Source organism: Mesoplodon bidens, assembly GCF_964165515.1.
Source record: "Mesoplodon bidens genome assembly, chromosome: 11".
NCBI lineage: Eukaryota > Metazoa > Chordata > Mammalia > Artiodactyla > Ziphiidae > Mesoplodon > Mesoplodon bidens.
In genome coordinates this window covers 75,533,200-75,549,170 of record NC_138167.1, presented here as the reverse complement: position 1 = coordinate 75,549,170, position 15,971 = coordinate 75,533,200, and the positions used below count along the sequence as shown (strand labels likewise).

At 42.3% G+C, this 15,971-nt stretch overlaps 1 protein-coding gene across 8 annotated transcripts in view; it reads right to left on the bottom strand.

Moving 5' to 3' along the window:
- The window catches only part of GLT8D2 (glycosyltransferase 8 domain containing 2), a 50,130-nt gene that overhangs the window by 6,743 nt on the left and 27,416 nt on the right, over positions 1-15,971 (bottom strand). For 4 of the 8 annotated variants that reach the window (XM_081249900.1, XM_081249895.1, XM_081249894.1 and 1 more), the window contains 5 exons: positions 10,064-10,235; positions 6,907-7,024; positions 5,489-5,573; positions 4,742-4,854; positions 2,289-2,455 (listed from right to left, as the gene is read on the bottom strand). In XM_081249900.1, coding sequence (XP_081106026.1) covers positions 2,289-2,455; positions 4,742-4,854; positions 5,489-5,573; positions 6,907-7,024; positions 10,064-10,235 — 655 coding nt within the window. The remainder of the gene's footprint in view (positions 1-2,288; positions 2,456-4,741; positions 4,855-5,488; positions 5,574-6,906; positions 7,025-10,063; positions 10,236-15,971) is intronic. The other 4 variants (XM_081249899.1, XM_081249898.1, XM_081249897.1 and 1 more) reach the window with 2 other exon arrangements.

Sequence of the window (15,971 nt, the reverse complement as noted above, 5' to 3'; positions counted from 1 at the left end):
ATACCATGAACTCCCATATACTTTACCTTGATTCACAAAGTGTTAATATTTTGCCATTTTACTTCTCAGGCCTTTTTATGGCAAACTTCGAAGATCCCAAATTCTGATCCTACATTATTTAGAATGACTTTACTCACAAATTCAAGGTTATGATAATATAAAAATATCCAGATAAAAAAGATGGACAGGATATACAATGCCATGATAACAGTAGTTGTGTTATTTTTATTTTCCCTCTTAAAACTTCAATGATGAAAAATGATTTAAAAATTCAATCTTTATTTTACTTTACTTTTTTCTAGCTTTAAGTCAGTCAATGTATTATGCATATTTTAAAGTTGATCTAGGACTTCCCTGGTGGCGCAGTGGTTAAGAATCCGCCTGCCAATGCAGGGGACATGGGTTCGAGCCCTGTTCCCAGAAGATTCCACATGCCGCGGAGCAACTAAGACCGTGCGCCACAACTATTGAGCCTGCACTCTAGAGCCCGCGAGCCACAACTACTGAGCCCACGCACCACAACTACTGAAGCCCGCGCACCTAGAGCCCATGCTCCGCAACAAGAGAAGCCACCACAATGAGAAGCCCGCACACCGCAACGAAGAGTAGCCCCCACTCGACGCAACTAGAGAAAAAGCCTACGCACAGCAACTAAGACCCAACACAGTCAAAAATAAATTTAAAAAAAATTCTAAAGTTGATATAAAAAATTCACTCTTTAAAAAGTTGACTTTACCAACAGGACTTAATAAATTTCATTGGGGGCTTAAACGGACGAAAGACCAAACACAGACATTGCTTTAGGAAATCAAGCTGGATTCATTTTTCTACAGGATCCTTAAGGAAGTTAGCTAAGTCAGGATACACAGCACATTTTCCAAGACAGATGGAAGGGCAAATTTCCACACCCTAAGATCCTGCAGTTATGGATTATAACGTCTAAGTGAATGAGGGTAATATCACTGTTCAGGAAACCCAACATTCTCAATCTAAACAGGCCAGAGGAAGTCTGGGCATAAGCTAGTTGGACTATGTGCCTGAGATCATCAAACTTATTGTTATATAATATATAATATTATTACCAAGAGCAATTCAATACAGTACGTTCAGTCATCTCCCTCAACCACTACAGGCCAACATGAGTTTAGTCCAGGTATGTTCCTGAACTCAGTACAGTGGGATCAGTACAAGGATCAACTGCTCTGATGTCTCCAGGAACCAGACTCACAGGGCCTTTGACTGTTTGTAGGCTTACCCCCTAACCCATATAGGTATAATACCTGTTCTCTCCCTTCCTTAAAATGTTGAAATATCTTCCTGAACCTGCCCTTCTGGAATTCTATCTTCTGTCTATGAATTTCAAACATGGCCTATAATGTTTTCCCCATCATACTTCTTTTGCTAATGATATTGCATTTAATTAATTTACAATTAAAAGGTAGTTTATATGAGTTCTTTGATAATTAAAATGTCTTATATTATCAACATGTATACAGATGAAGCTTGTAAATTGTCTTGTTCAACTCTTCTATAAGCTTTCTAATTTTTAGTCCTTATCATTTACTGAGAGAAGTATGTTAAAATTTCCAATTGGTATTGTGAATTTCTAAATTAGTTTTTGGAATTCTGTCATGCATGGATTATAAATTTTAAGGCCGTGTCACTAAATGTTGTTAAGTGTCATTTTTAAAAAGTTGACTTTATAAAATAATTCTTAAAAATAAATCTATGTGGGGCTTCCCTGGTGGCGCAGTGGTTGAGAGTCCGCCTGCCGATGCAGGGGACGCGGGTTCGTGCCCCAGTCCGGGAAGATCCCACATGCCACGGAGCGGCTGGGCCCGTGAGCCATGGCCACTGAGCCTGCACGTCCAGAGCCTGTGCTCCGCAGCGGGAGAGGCCACAACAGTGAGAGGCCCGTGTACCGCAAAAAAATAATAATAATAATAATAATAATAAATCTATGTAAGAAGGAGAAACTCGACTAAGATAAATGATTTGCAGTCAAAAAGGTTCACTAGAGTTCTGGGAGAAGATTTAAAAATCACATTACTAAACAATTTATTAGAAAATGTTTGTATAATAAGGGATTGCACAGGATCTCACCTCCTATGACATATCGTTTGAGGACGGATTTTTCATCCACTGCTCCCTTTTTTCTCAACAGTGCCTCTGTAAGAAAATCTGACCTCAGATGTCTGAAATATTTCTAACCCCTGAGCTATGCATAAAAAATTAATGGAATAATTTTACTCCCAAGCATGGAAAAAATGGTAGAGGGCCACACATACTCTACATTTTTTTGCATCCATTTCTCCAACTGTTTGGTGATACGCTGGTGCTTCCATTCTGTCATGTTGGCCACAATCACACCAGGATTGAAAGAGCAAGTGCTGGGGCTGATGCCAAGGTCTTTTATCGTCTTCTTACGGTAGTCCAGATAGCCCATATACGTGTTCTATAAAGGAAGAGGACATGTGTGCTTTTGACCAAGGAATCTTTTGTTTCTGGAAAATAACCACTTTCTTGAGACCATCATGCAGCACCTGGGCTTCCTCCTGTGTCACTGGCCACTTCCTGGAGTCCTTTCCCAGTTTTCTCTTGTTTCCCCAACCTCTAAAAACTGAGTGCCCCTAGTCTCATGTCCAGCATCTGCTCCTTTCTGCAGCATCAACTCCCTAGACAGCCTCATCTTTTCTCATGGCTCTAAATCTCTCCGTGTAGATAGCCCGGACCTCTCCTCTGGATTTCCAGTTCTACTACATCTGCCAACTCTATTTGTCCTTGTGGGTGCTTAGTAAGGCAGCTCTCCTTACATCCCCAAACTGATCCCAATCCCATCCCAAACCTGCTTTCCTACAACCTGCCCTACTTCAGTGTCCACTCCATCCTTCCAGGTAGACAGACACCTAAGGTCATTAGGTCATCCTAGACTCCTCCTCCTCATGCACTTTTCATCCAGATATCAGCAAGTCCTGTCGGTCCCATCTTCCAAAATATATTCAGAAGCCAACCACTTATTTTGCTTTTTGACCGCGCCACGTGGTTTGAGGGATCTTAGTTCCCCGACAAGGGATCAAACCTGGGCCCTCAACAGTGAGAGCGTGGAGTCCTAACCATGGGACCACCAGGAAAGTCCCCAGAAGCCAACCACTTCTTACTGTCTCTACTACCTTCCTGGTCCAAACCATAATTACCACTCACTGGATTTCTGCCAGCTCCTCCCAACCTGGGTCCTGCTTCCACCCTTTTCAATCCCACTGTCTCAGTGTTACTCATCTGCTCAAAGCCCCTCCAGTGGCTTCCCCCTCATTCAGAGTAAAACCCAGACTCCCTAAAATTCCTGCCATGCCCTCCACCATGTACCCCGCCCCCAATACCTGTTCAACTTCCATTATTCGCCCCCTTGACCCCTCTGCCACACTGACCTCCTTGTTCCTTTAATACACCAAACACACCCCTGCCTCAGGACCTCTGCATTTGCTGTTACCTCTTCTGAACTGTTTTTCCCCTAAATATCTATTAAGATAGTTGCCTCAGTTCTTTCAGGTGTAGGCTCAGCGACAACATCTCAGTGGAGCCTTCCCTGATCACCCAACTTAAAATCCAACCCCACCTCCACCCTGATCCTCTGTTCAATATTTTACTTGCTTGCTGACCACCTCTTCCCACTAGAATGTAAGCTACCCAAAGGTGGAATTTTAGTTTTATTTGCTGTGTTACTAGCACCTAAAACAGTGTGAGACACATAGCAAGCACTCAACAGCTAGTTTTGAGTGAATGTAAAATGAGGAAGGACACACTATTTCACCCACCTCATGGGATGCTCAAAGACAACATGGATGTAATGGAACTATTTGAGCACTTTTCTATGTGCAGGCACTGTTCTAGGAACTTCACGCATATTACCTCATTAGTTGCATATGATAGCTTTACATGTATTAACTAATTTAACTCTCCCAATGACCCTACCAGAAAAGTATTGATACTATTATTACCTCTATTTAAGAAATGAGGGAGAAAACCACTGATTAAGTAACTTGCCCAAGGTCACAAAGCTACTAAGTGATGGAGCCAAGATTTTGACAGGCAGGTCTGGCCCCAGGGCCTAGGCCTTAAAGTGTGTCACAGCTTAAATGTCACACATATAAAATTATTTCCTGGAACTTTTTTTGAAGAACAGCATTCGATTCGTAAGAGCATCTTGTATTGTAAAGCCATTCTTTTGGTTTCGGTGTTACATCTGGGTTCGACTGTCTTCATTTCTACCAGGGTAAGGAGCTCTTTACCTTGGAACAAAATCAGTATTTTCCTCTACGAAAGGAGTGGGGCGGGGAATAATGGTCAAAACTCTGAAAACAGAACCAAAGGTTCAGTGAGTCTCTTTTACAGAAAACACCATCTCTGCCATAGAATGTGGTTGCCAGTGACTTAGATAACAACCATCCTTTCTGGAGCATTGACTGGACACTTTGACATCATGTTATTTCATCACAACTCACAAAACCACAACCAAATAGATGTTATTGTTGCCATGTTTCAGGTAAGGAAAGCGGGACTTGCAGGGGTGAGTAACTTCCCCTGGAGTCGGTGGGAGCAGATCTGGGATGTGAATGGGAAGCCCGGGCCCCCGGCTGTTTGCCGCCCAGCAGTCCCCCAATCTTCTCCAAGGTGAGGATGACACTCATTCTGAAGTGCAGGGAGGAGAAGGGGCAAAGGGCGGATTCCCGAGACATGTGCCCACCTGCAGCCCCACAAGTCTGTGTATGTCCTGGGAGGAGGGCAAATCGCAGTCATCTGAGAAAGCTGCCGCGTGGCCCAGGGCCAAGGTGGTGTCGTACAGCTCTTGGATGTCCCCTGGATTCACAAACACCAGGAGTTACAATAGTATAGCACTCATTCTAGGGCTAGATAGAGCCTTCGAGCTTAAACAATCCCTGATTTTGCTGTGGGGGAAAAGTATGTGATCCATGGTTTCAAGTGGCTTGGCAATTTTCTTGATAAGAACAGGTCATATCAATTAAAAAAGCCACTTGATAATAAGCTCAGATCAACACTGGTCCGATTTCTTTATTTCTGTTGCTGTGTACGTACCACGCCAATGCTCGTCTTATTTTGCACGCGGAAGAGAGAGAAGGTGACATTTAACACTAAAACTTAGCTCGCTTCTAAGAATGTTATCAGTGAGGTTTTATCCCCCTACATTTTAGGCGTGCAGAAAAAGGAAAGGCCACCTATTACAGACTTTTACAAGCTACTTATTACAGACTTTGACAATCAGAGAGTGGCTCTCAGAAAGTCAACTGGATTGTCCCAGAAAGTATCAACCCCTGTTTTCAAAGTATTCCCTGATTAACAACAACACTATACTCCCAGATTTAATAAGCAATCAAAATCACTGAGCCGCTAGATATTTCAGAAATGAAGAGAGACAGTCATTCTACTTATCAGCTGCTCTGTTTCCGAGTGTTCTTGGCATCGGTGAGCATACCTTGTACGATTACGTCATCATCCAAATAGATGACTTTCTCGTGTTGATGGATAAGCAGAGGGAGATAAAATCGAACAAAGTTCAGCTGTTAAAACAACAAAAGCAGTGATGGTGGGGAAGACACAGAAGGCCCAGTGACTAATAGGGGTGCTCGGGGCGGGGGGGTCAGCTTTGACCATGGCCTCTGCTCAGCTGCAGACCTGGAGCAGAATAAAACAGAGGCTGCGAAGAGGCCTCACCTGAGCTTCCTGGTGCCCAGTTTACCTGGGCCCTGGGACTGAAACCAGCGCTGGTCAGCAGTTCTTCTAGATCCAAACCCCCCACTGCTGAGACTGTCACCGCTTTCATCTCTGTGAACTGATGCAGCGGGCGTCACAGAGGCTGTCAATCTTTCTGGCCACAAACTGCCTGCCTTCCTCTACACTCAGTAATTTGACTACTGTCAACTAAAACAGCCTTAAACACACATGCACACACACACGTGCACACATACATGCAGCACATGTGTGTGCACACACACAGGCACACATACATAAACTCACATGTGCATGCGCACACACCCACATGCACACATACATACATGCACATGTGCGTGTGCATGTGGAGCTCATCTCACACGTCATCACATCACACACACAGGTTCACCCTCCTAGCTCCTTGAACCAGAAAAAAGCCAGAGAAGCATGGGATGAGGATGGGGGTCTTAACGTTTTAATAGCTACAATACCATATAATGCAAAGTGCCACCTCAGCTAGCACGCTTGATAATAAATATCTGGAATTGGGAAAAGATCTTATCATCAGAGGGCTTCGAATTTAGTTAATTTTCAAGGATGGATTTAAATAATAATCACATGTAGAAGGTGGCTGCATTTTCTGTACACCTGCCATCAAAAACACCACTCTTTATGCAGAAGAGGGTCCCTTTTGTAAGAGCTCTTGCAGTAAAACACCTTAAGATTCCCAATGCCAGGAAGAAAGTTGGTGTCTCCTGAAAGTATGTCAATACTCTGAAGTATATAATCTATCTTGCTACCATTTTTCCTCAGCTGCTGGGATACTCTGAGCTAAGTGTAAGGTCCCGGCACGGTACACACAACTGCCTCTGGGCTGGGAATACTTTTTCTAGGCCTCACAATTTGGGCCCTCCCCTGCCCCACAGGCATATTTACGCACATAAATGCATCCTGCATTTTCTTACGCTTCGTTTCTTCTTTCATAGCTTCATTATAGTTTATGTAAACCATTTTACATCCTTTCTGCAGTAGGTGGCTTTTGAATTATAAATAAGCAGAGTTTGGTGGACATCTAAAACTGTTAGGCTTCTAAAACATTCTGTGTGCATCCCAGTGGCTGATGCTCCATACCGAACAAGGTCTCACCGAGAACCATCCCCGACATGTGTGATCCCTACTCACAGGCTGGAGCAGCTCAGGCCTCGCGGAGTCTGGTCTGATCTTTCCTTTGAGTACCGTAGGGTTGAATTCCACGATTTTAAAGTTTATTTCTCTCAGTTTAGAATGTTCGATCCATTTTCTAAAGGGATGACAAAAACAAAAACAGAAAACAACCTCGAGCACACACCTCCAAACTTTCCTCAATTTGCCTATTGCCTCAATCTCTTGCCTCCATAGAAAGTTAAAAGTAAAATATGTGCAACCTTAGTAGAGTCTAGTCTATAAATCCTTCGGATTTTTTCCCCATCTGGTTTAGCTTTGAATCTTTTTTTTTTCTTCATTCACATAACTTTCTGCAAAGGAAATGAAGCAAAATGGTAATAACCAAATATCTCCCCAGATCCACATAATCTCCACAGGAAACTAGAAGAACAAAAAGTGTTCCTTCTTTCTTATAAAGCAGCATCTGTGGTTGATGGTGCTCTCTTTTTTTTTATTGTTTTGCAGTACGCGGGCCTCTCACTGTTGTGGCCTCTGCCGTTGCGGAGCACAGGCTCCGGACGTGCAGGCTCAGCGGCCATGGCTCACGGGCCCAGCCGCTCCGCGGCATGTGGGATCTTCCCGGACCGGGGCACGAACCCGCGTCCCCTGCATCAGCAGGCGGACTCTCAACCACTGCACCACCAGGGAAGCCCAACGGTGCTCTCTTTGCCATGGGTTAACAGCACTGTAAGGAAGCCCGGCCTTCTGAACCTGCTACTTTGACTGAATCGTGTTTACTCTGCTGTTTTGCCTCCAAGGATGATTTGAGTTTACCTTTGCCTCTCAATATTCTGTCCTTGCTCCCCACTTTCTCTTCCTCCTCCTCTACACCCTCTCCGCTTATGTGTTCTCAGTCTCACAGAACTTGAAATACCTTGAACTTCCCTTCATCTCTGCTCTCTCCACTTCCTCCATCCTCCTTAGAAATAGTCACTGTTAACAGCTGGGGATCTTTCTGGGTCTTTTTCTTTACAGAAATACATATATGTACATGTACAAATTTACAGTTTGGGGGTTTTGATTTCATTGCTATAGACTGAATGCTGTGCCCCCCACAGATTTGTATGTTGAAACCTAATCCCCAGGTGATGGTATTTGGAGGTGTGGATTGTAGGAGGTGATTAGGTCATGAGGATGAAGCCCTCATGAATGAGACTAGTGCCTCTTATAAAAGACGTTCATCTTGGGCTTCCCTGGTGGCGCAGTGGTTGAGAGTCCGCCTGCCAATGCAGGGGACACGGGTTCGTGCCCCGGTCTGGGAAGATCCCACATGCCGCGGAGCGGCTGGGCCCGTGAGCCATGGCCGCTGAGCCTGCACGTCCGGAGCCTGTGCTCCGCAACGGCAGAGGCCACAACAGTGAGAGGCCCGCGTACCACAAAAAAAAAAAAAAAAAAAAAGACGTTCATCCCAGTGAACTCCCTTACTCCTTCTGCCATGTGAGAACACAGTGAGAAGGCAGCCTGCTATGAAGCACGAAATGAGCCCTTACCAGACATAGAATCTGCTGACACCTAGAACTTGGGCTTCCCAGGCTCCAGAACTTGAGAAGTAAATTTCTCTTGTTTTTAAGCCAAGCCATCCAGTCTGTGCATTCGGTTACAGCAGCTCAAACAGACTAAGACATTCATAAAGTGGGTCATACTATATGAGGTGTACTGCAACTGTATTTTCCACTTAGTAATATGTCTTGGAGATATTCTATGCCTTCTTTCTTTGTTAATAGCTGGATCATATTCCATAGTTCATTTAAATATTCTTTCACTGATGGACATTTAAGCACTTCACAATTTTTTTTACTGCTTCACATAATGCCGAAATTAACATTATTGTACATATATTTTCGTCATATGTACTAGAATTTCCGCAGCACAGATTCCCAGCTGTTGAAATGGAATGGTGAGTCAAACTATATAAGCATATACCATTTTATTAGATATTGCCATACTGTCCTCCCAAAATTGCTTTACCAATTTATGAAGTGTACATTGTGTAAACAAGGAATAAGCATGTCCATTTTCCTGCACAGGATGGTGTTGTCCTATTTAGTTTTTACCATCCTGATGAGAGCAGTTACATGCCATTGTTTTAATTTGCGTTTCCCTATTAGTAACATGGAATGCCTTTTCGTGTTTGCTGGCCATTTATAGTGTTTTTTTCTGTGAATTGTCTGTACTCTGTGCTCATTTTTCTACTATATGCTCATCTTTTTGAATTTTTTTGGTAAGAATTCTTTATACATTTTGAATAGTAAACCATTGTCTATAATACATGCTGAAAATATCTTGCCTAATCTGTTGTGTGATCAGTTTCACTTAGTGTTTTTCACCAGTTAAAACTTTTTAAATATTAGCAGTCAAATCTGTCAGTTTTTTCCCTTGGGCTCAAGGAGTCACTCTCCATACCAAAATTATACAATTATCCCACAGTTTAGTAAGACATTTAGAATTTTATTTCCTGTTTATTTCTTTTAAATCCAACTCCAATTTATGTTTTAGTATGGTGTGTGATAGGAAAGAGACCACTTTGCAGTTTAAAAATTATAATTAGTGATGATTCTGAGCCACATTAAATTATTATATTATATTAATAGTCTCTCAGGTTAAGAAAGCAGAGAAAAGAGAAACTTTTAGAAAGAAAGACTCATATAAACTGCTTAAGGATTGGGTTTCCTTCATTCATTAGATAATTCACTTCTGCAGAATGATGCATTGCCCTACCGGATTAATGAGGCTTTGCTAAAATTTCCTTAGCTAGGAACACATTTGTCAGGCCATCAGGTAAACCTCAGGTCATTCCCTCATTAATTTGAAGGACATTTATCAAACTAAAGAAAGAAGGGAATCCATGTAAAGAAAGACAAGGACAATTAAAAGAAAGTAGAAAACTCCAAAGTCGGGCTTCCCTGGTGGCGCAGTGGTTGAGAGTCCGCCTGCCGATGCAGGGGACACGGGTTCGTGCCCCAGTCTGGGAAGATCCCACATGCCACGGAGCGGCTAGGCCCGTGAGCCATGGCCGCTGAGCCTGCGCGTCCGGAGCCTGTGCTCCGCAATGGGAGAGGCCACAACAGTGAGAGGCCCGCGTACCACAAACAAACAAACAAACAAACACCTCCAAAGTCTATAGTACATGGATTACCGTATTCTGGACAGAGTGTTCCGGAGTCCAACTACATAGAACAAAATGTTGGCATCAGTGTTGCTGTAGATGCTGTTGATGGCAGCCATAGCCGCACCCATCCTCCCTGCTGCTGCACAAATCACCACTGGAATCTCATCTTCCATATCCTCAGGAGTCTCAGAGTCATCATCTGGAAACATCAAAATCAGAGTCTTGGAACATGAAGGAATTTCACAGTCTGACTTGTCTTCCACACTCCAGGGGGAAGGATAGCATAGTGGGGAAGAGATTGCCGATAATAATCCAATATCCAGTGTCTCCTTCTTCTCTTAGAAATACAACATTGGAACTTTAGCTGGCACATAGCCAACTGCTAAGAATATTTTTCCAGACTCCCTTGCAGCTCTGTGTGATCAAGTGCTGACCAATGGGGTGTTAGTGCCAGTATATGTGCAACACCTGAGTTTGCCCTTACAAGGAATATGCTTACCCTCCCCTTTTCTCTTCCCCCTTCCCTTTGCCTGGAATGTTGATATGATGATAGGAGTTAGAGCAGCCATCTTGGACCATGAGATGGAAGCTGCCTCTTGAGGACACCGAAACTATAAGATAGAAAGGATCCTGATCTGGATGATTATGGAACTGACACATCAGATTTTCACTTGAGAGAGAAAATAAACTTCTATTTTGCTTAAGTCACTATTATTTTGGAGCTCTCTTAAAGAAGCCAATCAGATAGCCTAACACATACACACAGTTGAAAAATATGTGAAGAACTGAAAAGCCTCATTTGATTCAACATTCTTCAACTCTTGTCTGAATTGGAATATTTACCTTGCCTACATTGCTATAAAATATACTGTTTGTGATCTTGCTTTCTGTTATCCACCCTCTTGTTGAGGGAGTCAAAAGTTGATGGCAAAAAAAGGAGATAAATGAAAAAGTATGACTAATGCATAAGATGAATAATTGATTATTCTTCTGATCCTTGGCTATGATATAAAACACTAATGTCATAACATCATATTTCAGTACCACAACACAACTTTTAGGTATGAAGAATAATAATTATCAGTATGTAGACTATTCACTATCAAACAGATATCTGATTTTTACTTAAAGCTCTCTCTTTCTTTACAGATGTCTTTTTGCAAAATCTCTACTATTCAGACCCAGGGTAGTTTTAACTGATATTTAATCCAACAAACGTGTATGAAACTAACCACCCGATACTCTGCTTTGTATAATTTAAGAAATATTGAAAGGCCTCCCTCTTTATCTCCTACATCTCTTCTACCACCTTCCTCCGCAAGTGAAATTTCCACCACTACAATAATTTTTCACAGTATATTTGCTGGCATGAGATAAGGCTCATAATATAATGTTAAGGGTCGGGGGAAGAGAAGACAAAATCCTTTCCAGTATTTGATCCCAATTTGACACATGCATATTTGCAAATGGATCTATGTCTATTTATAGAATTATGAGTAATTTTAATTTCCTTATTTGTGTTTCTTGTACTTTCCACATTCTCCAAAGTAATTACAGGTTGCTTTTATAAAGAGGAGAAACAATTTCTTAAGGGACTGTTCCTTTTGGACTCAACTGTCATCTTGGGGAGGTCCCCTAATCGTGTGGTATGCTGCCTAATCAGATGGCACCTGCAGGCATCTAAGTGATCTGCCTAAATGAAACTTTGACTACGTTTCTTCATTGTTTCAAGTTCTCCCGTGGTTGCTATAGGATGGAGCCCCCTTCCATTCCTGGCACAGGCGGATGCGGTCCCTGTCCACTTCTCTAGCCTTGTCTACTTCTCTTCCAGCGTTGCAAACATACTAGCAGTTGCCTGAATACTGGCACCATATGCTGTCCCTTATCTCAGTGCCTCTTCACAGGCTGTTTCTGATGTCTGGAATATTATTTTCATCCCCTCCTGCATGTCTAACTATTACATATTCATTCCAAGTGCAGTATAGACATTGGAGCCCCCAGGAAGCCTTTAACAGCTCACTAACACAAATTAGTTCAGCCCTCACCCATGCTCACTCAGTCCTTGCTTGTGGGTGGATTTACCAGCTGCACTGCAATTTGTTTGGTAGCGTGTCTTTCCTTTCTCTCCTGTAACGCTAGGAGCTCTGTGAAGGCTGGGACAGTATCTTGTTCACCTCTGTTTCCTCTTCAGCTAGCCCAGTGCTGGAACATGGTAGATTCTCAATACATTTTGGATGGTTGGCTGGCTGGCTGGCTGGGTGAATTCATTAGAAACCTCTATTTGAGCACTTACCACACTGCATGGGAAGAATCTATTCATGTGTATGTCTCCTATACTAGACTGTAAGCTCATTGTAGTATCCCCACTGAGTCTGGCACCTAGCAAGCACTTAATGAAAGTTTGCTGAAATCAACTAAACAGATATGATGCATTGGCCTTAGAGAACAGGGCCCTAGAGGAAAAATTCATGGGTGACTCTTAGGGGCAAAGAAAGAGGGAAGGGTTGAAAACCTGGGCAGTACCTGGCTGTCAGGCTCAGATAGAGCCCTTCATCAGGCTATGCGCAGAATGAGGTTTGGAGGAACACGTCCCCATGAAAGAAGAGCACCCCAAGAGAAGGTCAAACCCTGAGTTTACAGCTCTGCTGCAGACACATCACACCACCATACTGCTTAAGAGCCTCTGCCAGTCAGAGAATCTGGGAGCTAACCTAAGCCAAAAATACTGCTCTCTGCCTAGAAGTCTCCCCTGGACAGAATGATAGATGAAGGCACATTGGAGGAAGGGTGGGAAGATTTTTCACCTGTAATTCTTCACCAATGCCCCATCCTAGCAGATCTTTGGGAATCAGCCATTGTACTACTTGGAGCTGTTATACCAAATGCTGCCTGAGCCAGACCATTAAAAGGTTTGTTATGAGAAGCCATTTGGTGCCCATAAAAATCTCATATAATAATGGCATATGGACTAGAAATTTATTATATTGCTTTAGACCCTTCTCACAAGTAACTCTTACCAAACAGTGTCCATTTCTAGAAGAGGTGAAATGTCTGCACTCCCAGGGCCAAATCTCTGAATCCCATTTCAAATTAGAACTATTTTAGCCAAACATATAAACTTGCTGCACCCCAAATGGGCCAAGAGTGAATCACCAGCATGCTGATTGCAAGGAAATTGTCAGGAGATTCCATGGAATGTCACTATCAGGAGATTACATAGAGTGGTACCATGTTTTTCTTCAGTACATGACTTCCCAGGGCCTCTGGACTTCACGTTATGACACTAGTTCTTTGAATTAATGTTTTAAAAGTTGTGAAGATTAATATGGAATAGGTGAGGTACAGAGGATTTTTAGGGCACTGAAACTATTCTGTATTCTATAAGGATAGATAAATATCCTTATAAATTTCTCAAAACCCATAAAATGTACAACACCAGGGGTGAACCCTAATGCAAACTATGGACACTGGTGGAAATTCCCTGGTGGTCCAGTGGTTAGAACTCCCTGCTTCCACTGCAGGGGACACGGGTTTGATTCCTGGTCAGGGAACTAAGATCCTGCATGCTGCGCAGCACGGCCAAAAAAAAAAAAAATTAACTATGGACACTAGTGAAAATGATGTGTTAACATAGGTCCACGGATTGTAACACATGTACCACTCTGGTACAGGATGTTAATAGTGGGGGAGGCTGTGTGTGTGTGTGTGTGTGTGTGTGTGTGAGCATGTGCATGTGAGTGTGTGCGTGTGCACGTGTGTGTGCGTGCGTGTGTGTGTTTGTGGTGGAAAGGGGTATGGGGGAAATCTCTGTACCTCCTGCTCAGTTTTGCTGTGAAACTAAAACTGCTCTAAAAAATAAAGTCTATAAAATATTAACATGCACTTCTTGAAAAATTCCAGTCAAACAGAAGAGTATCCAAATGGTGATTGTTTTCTGCAGACCTCTCAGCCCACATTCCAAAGGTTACCAGTGTGGTACGTGCCTCTCAAACCCTTCTTAATGTACATACAAAAGCACATACTACATATTATATAAATATTACATGAAATTTGATGTATTATTTTAAAACCAAAATACCACCCTCCCTGCCCCAAAGGAGAATCATTTAAGAGTTCTTTGGACTTCATCTTCAAAAGTAGCCAAAGAATTCAAGTGACAGGGTATCCCAGAAAATCTTTTGCAGTTAGTGAAATTAGGGTATAACTAAGAACATTCAGAATACTACACACACAGTTTAGGTGATCTTGGTATAGTGGTGGGACAGCAGTGATTATAAAATGAAAGTAACATGTGCATGCTCTACTGGGGGAGACTAAAGGGAAAGAGGTGTTCAGCCTAGAAAAACATTTCTCAGTGGATTTCCTACGAAGTCAATGTGTCTTGGGTTTAACTTTGAAACAAACTAAAAAATTTTTAAGCTGAAAAAAAAACAAAAATGAAATCATACTTTTCATAGTCTTCTGTAACCTGCTTTTTCCACTTACATACCACGGACATCCATCTTTCCATGCCAACTATGTTCTTTTGAGTGGTATTTCGTCACACTGATTCTCTCTCTTTTTTAAAATTTTAACACTGTGTGGGATAAAAATGTGCTATTGGATCCATTCATGTGGCGAAAACACTTTATCATATATAAATATATAGCCAATTAGTCAGGATGTGCATTTCCTCACAGTTCTTTTAACAGCTATTATAAAAGCAACACATTTCTTTCCATGGAGAAAGGAATTTGCAATGCGATCAGCTGACTGAATGTGTTGGTTTATGGGCAGGAAGTAAAACATGAGGAGTAACAAGCTCAAAGTTCAGACAACATTTGACCTTGTATGACCTCCTCTCTCTTTGTCTCTCTCTCTCTCTCTCTAGACCTTTCTCAAAACAATGTATTGAGTCATTAGTTACATACTGCTATGGACTGAATTGCATACCCCTAAAATTCATATGTTGAAGCTCTAACCCCCAGTTCCTCAGAATGTGACTGTATTTGGAGATAGGGCCTTTAAAGAGGCAGTTAGGTTAAATGAGGCCCACCTTTAACTCCATATGGCTAGCGTCCTTATAAGAAGAGGAAAAGACACCAGGCCGTGTGAGGACACAGAGAGAAGGCGTTCCTCTGCAGGACAAACCAACCCTGCTGGCACCTTGATCTTGGACTTCCAGCCTCCAGAACTGTGAGAAAATTAATGTCTGTTGTTTAAGCTACCCAGTCTGTGGTATTTTGTTATGGCAGCCCAGGCAGACTAATATAGATTTCTTTAAATTTACCTACTGTAAGTACATAGTTCAATGATATTTAATAAATTTATCCCATTTTAGAACATTTTCATCACCAGAAAATTTCCCTTCAGCTGGGTTGCAGTCAAGCCACTCCCACTCCCAGCCCCAGGCAACCACTGATCTGTTTTTCTGTCTCCATAGATTTGCCTTTCCTAGAAATTTCCTTTAAATGGAATCATACAACATATGGTGTTTTTGGTCTAGCTTCTTTCATTTAGTATGTGTGTGAGGTTTATTCATATTGTATCATGTATTAGTGGTTTGTTCCTTTTTATTGTTGAAAAGTACTCCATTGCATGGATATAACACATTTTATATATTCACTACTTGATTCACATGTGGATTGCTTCCAGTTTGGGGCTACTATCAATAATGCCCTATAAACATCTGCATACATATCTCTGTATGGAAATCATTCACTTTCCAGAGGCTCCTAATGTTCATCTAGACCTGATTATACATATTTTTAATTTTTTATGAATTTTTAATTAATTAATTAATTAATTAATTTTTGGCTATGTTGGGTCTTTGTTGCTGCACGCAGGCTTTTCTCTGGTTGAGGTGAGCGGGGGCTACTCTTCCTTGTGGTGGCGGGCTTCGCATTGTGGTGGCTTCTCTTGTTGTGGGGCACAGGCTCTAGGCACGTGGGCTCCG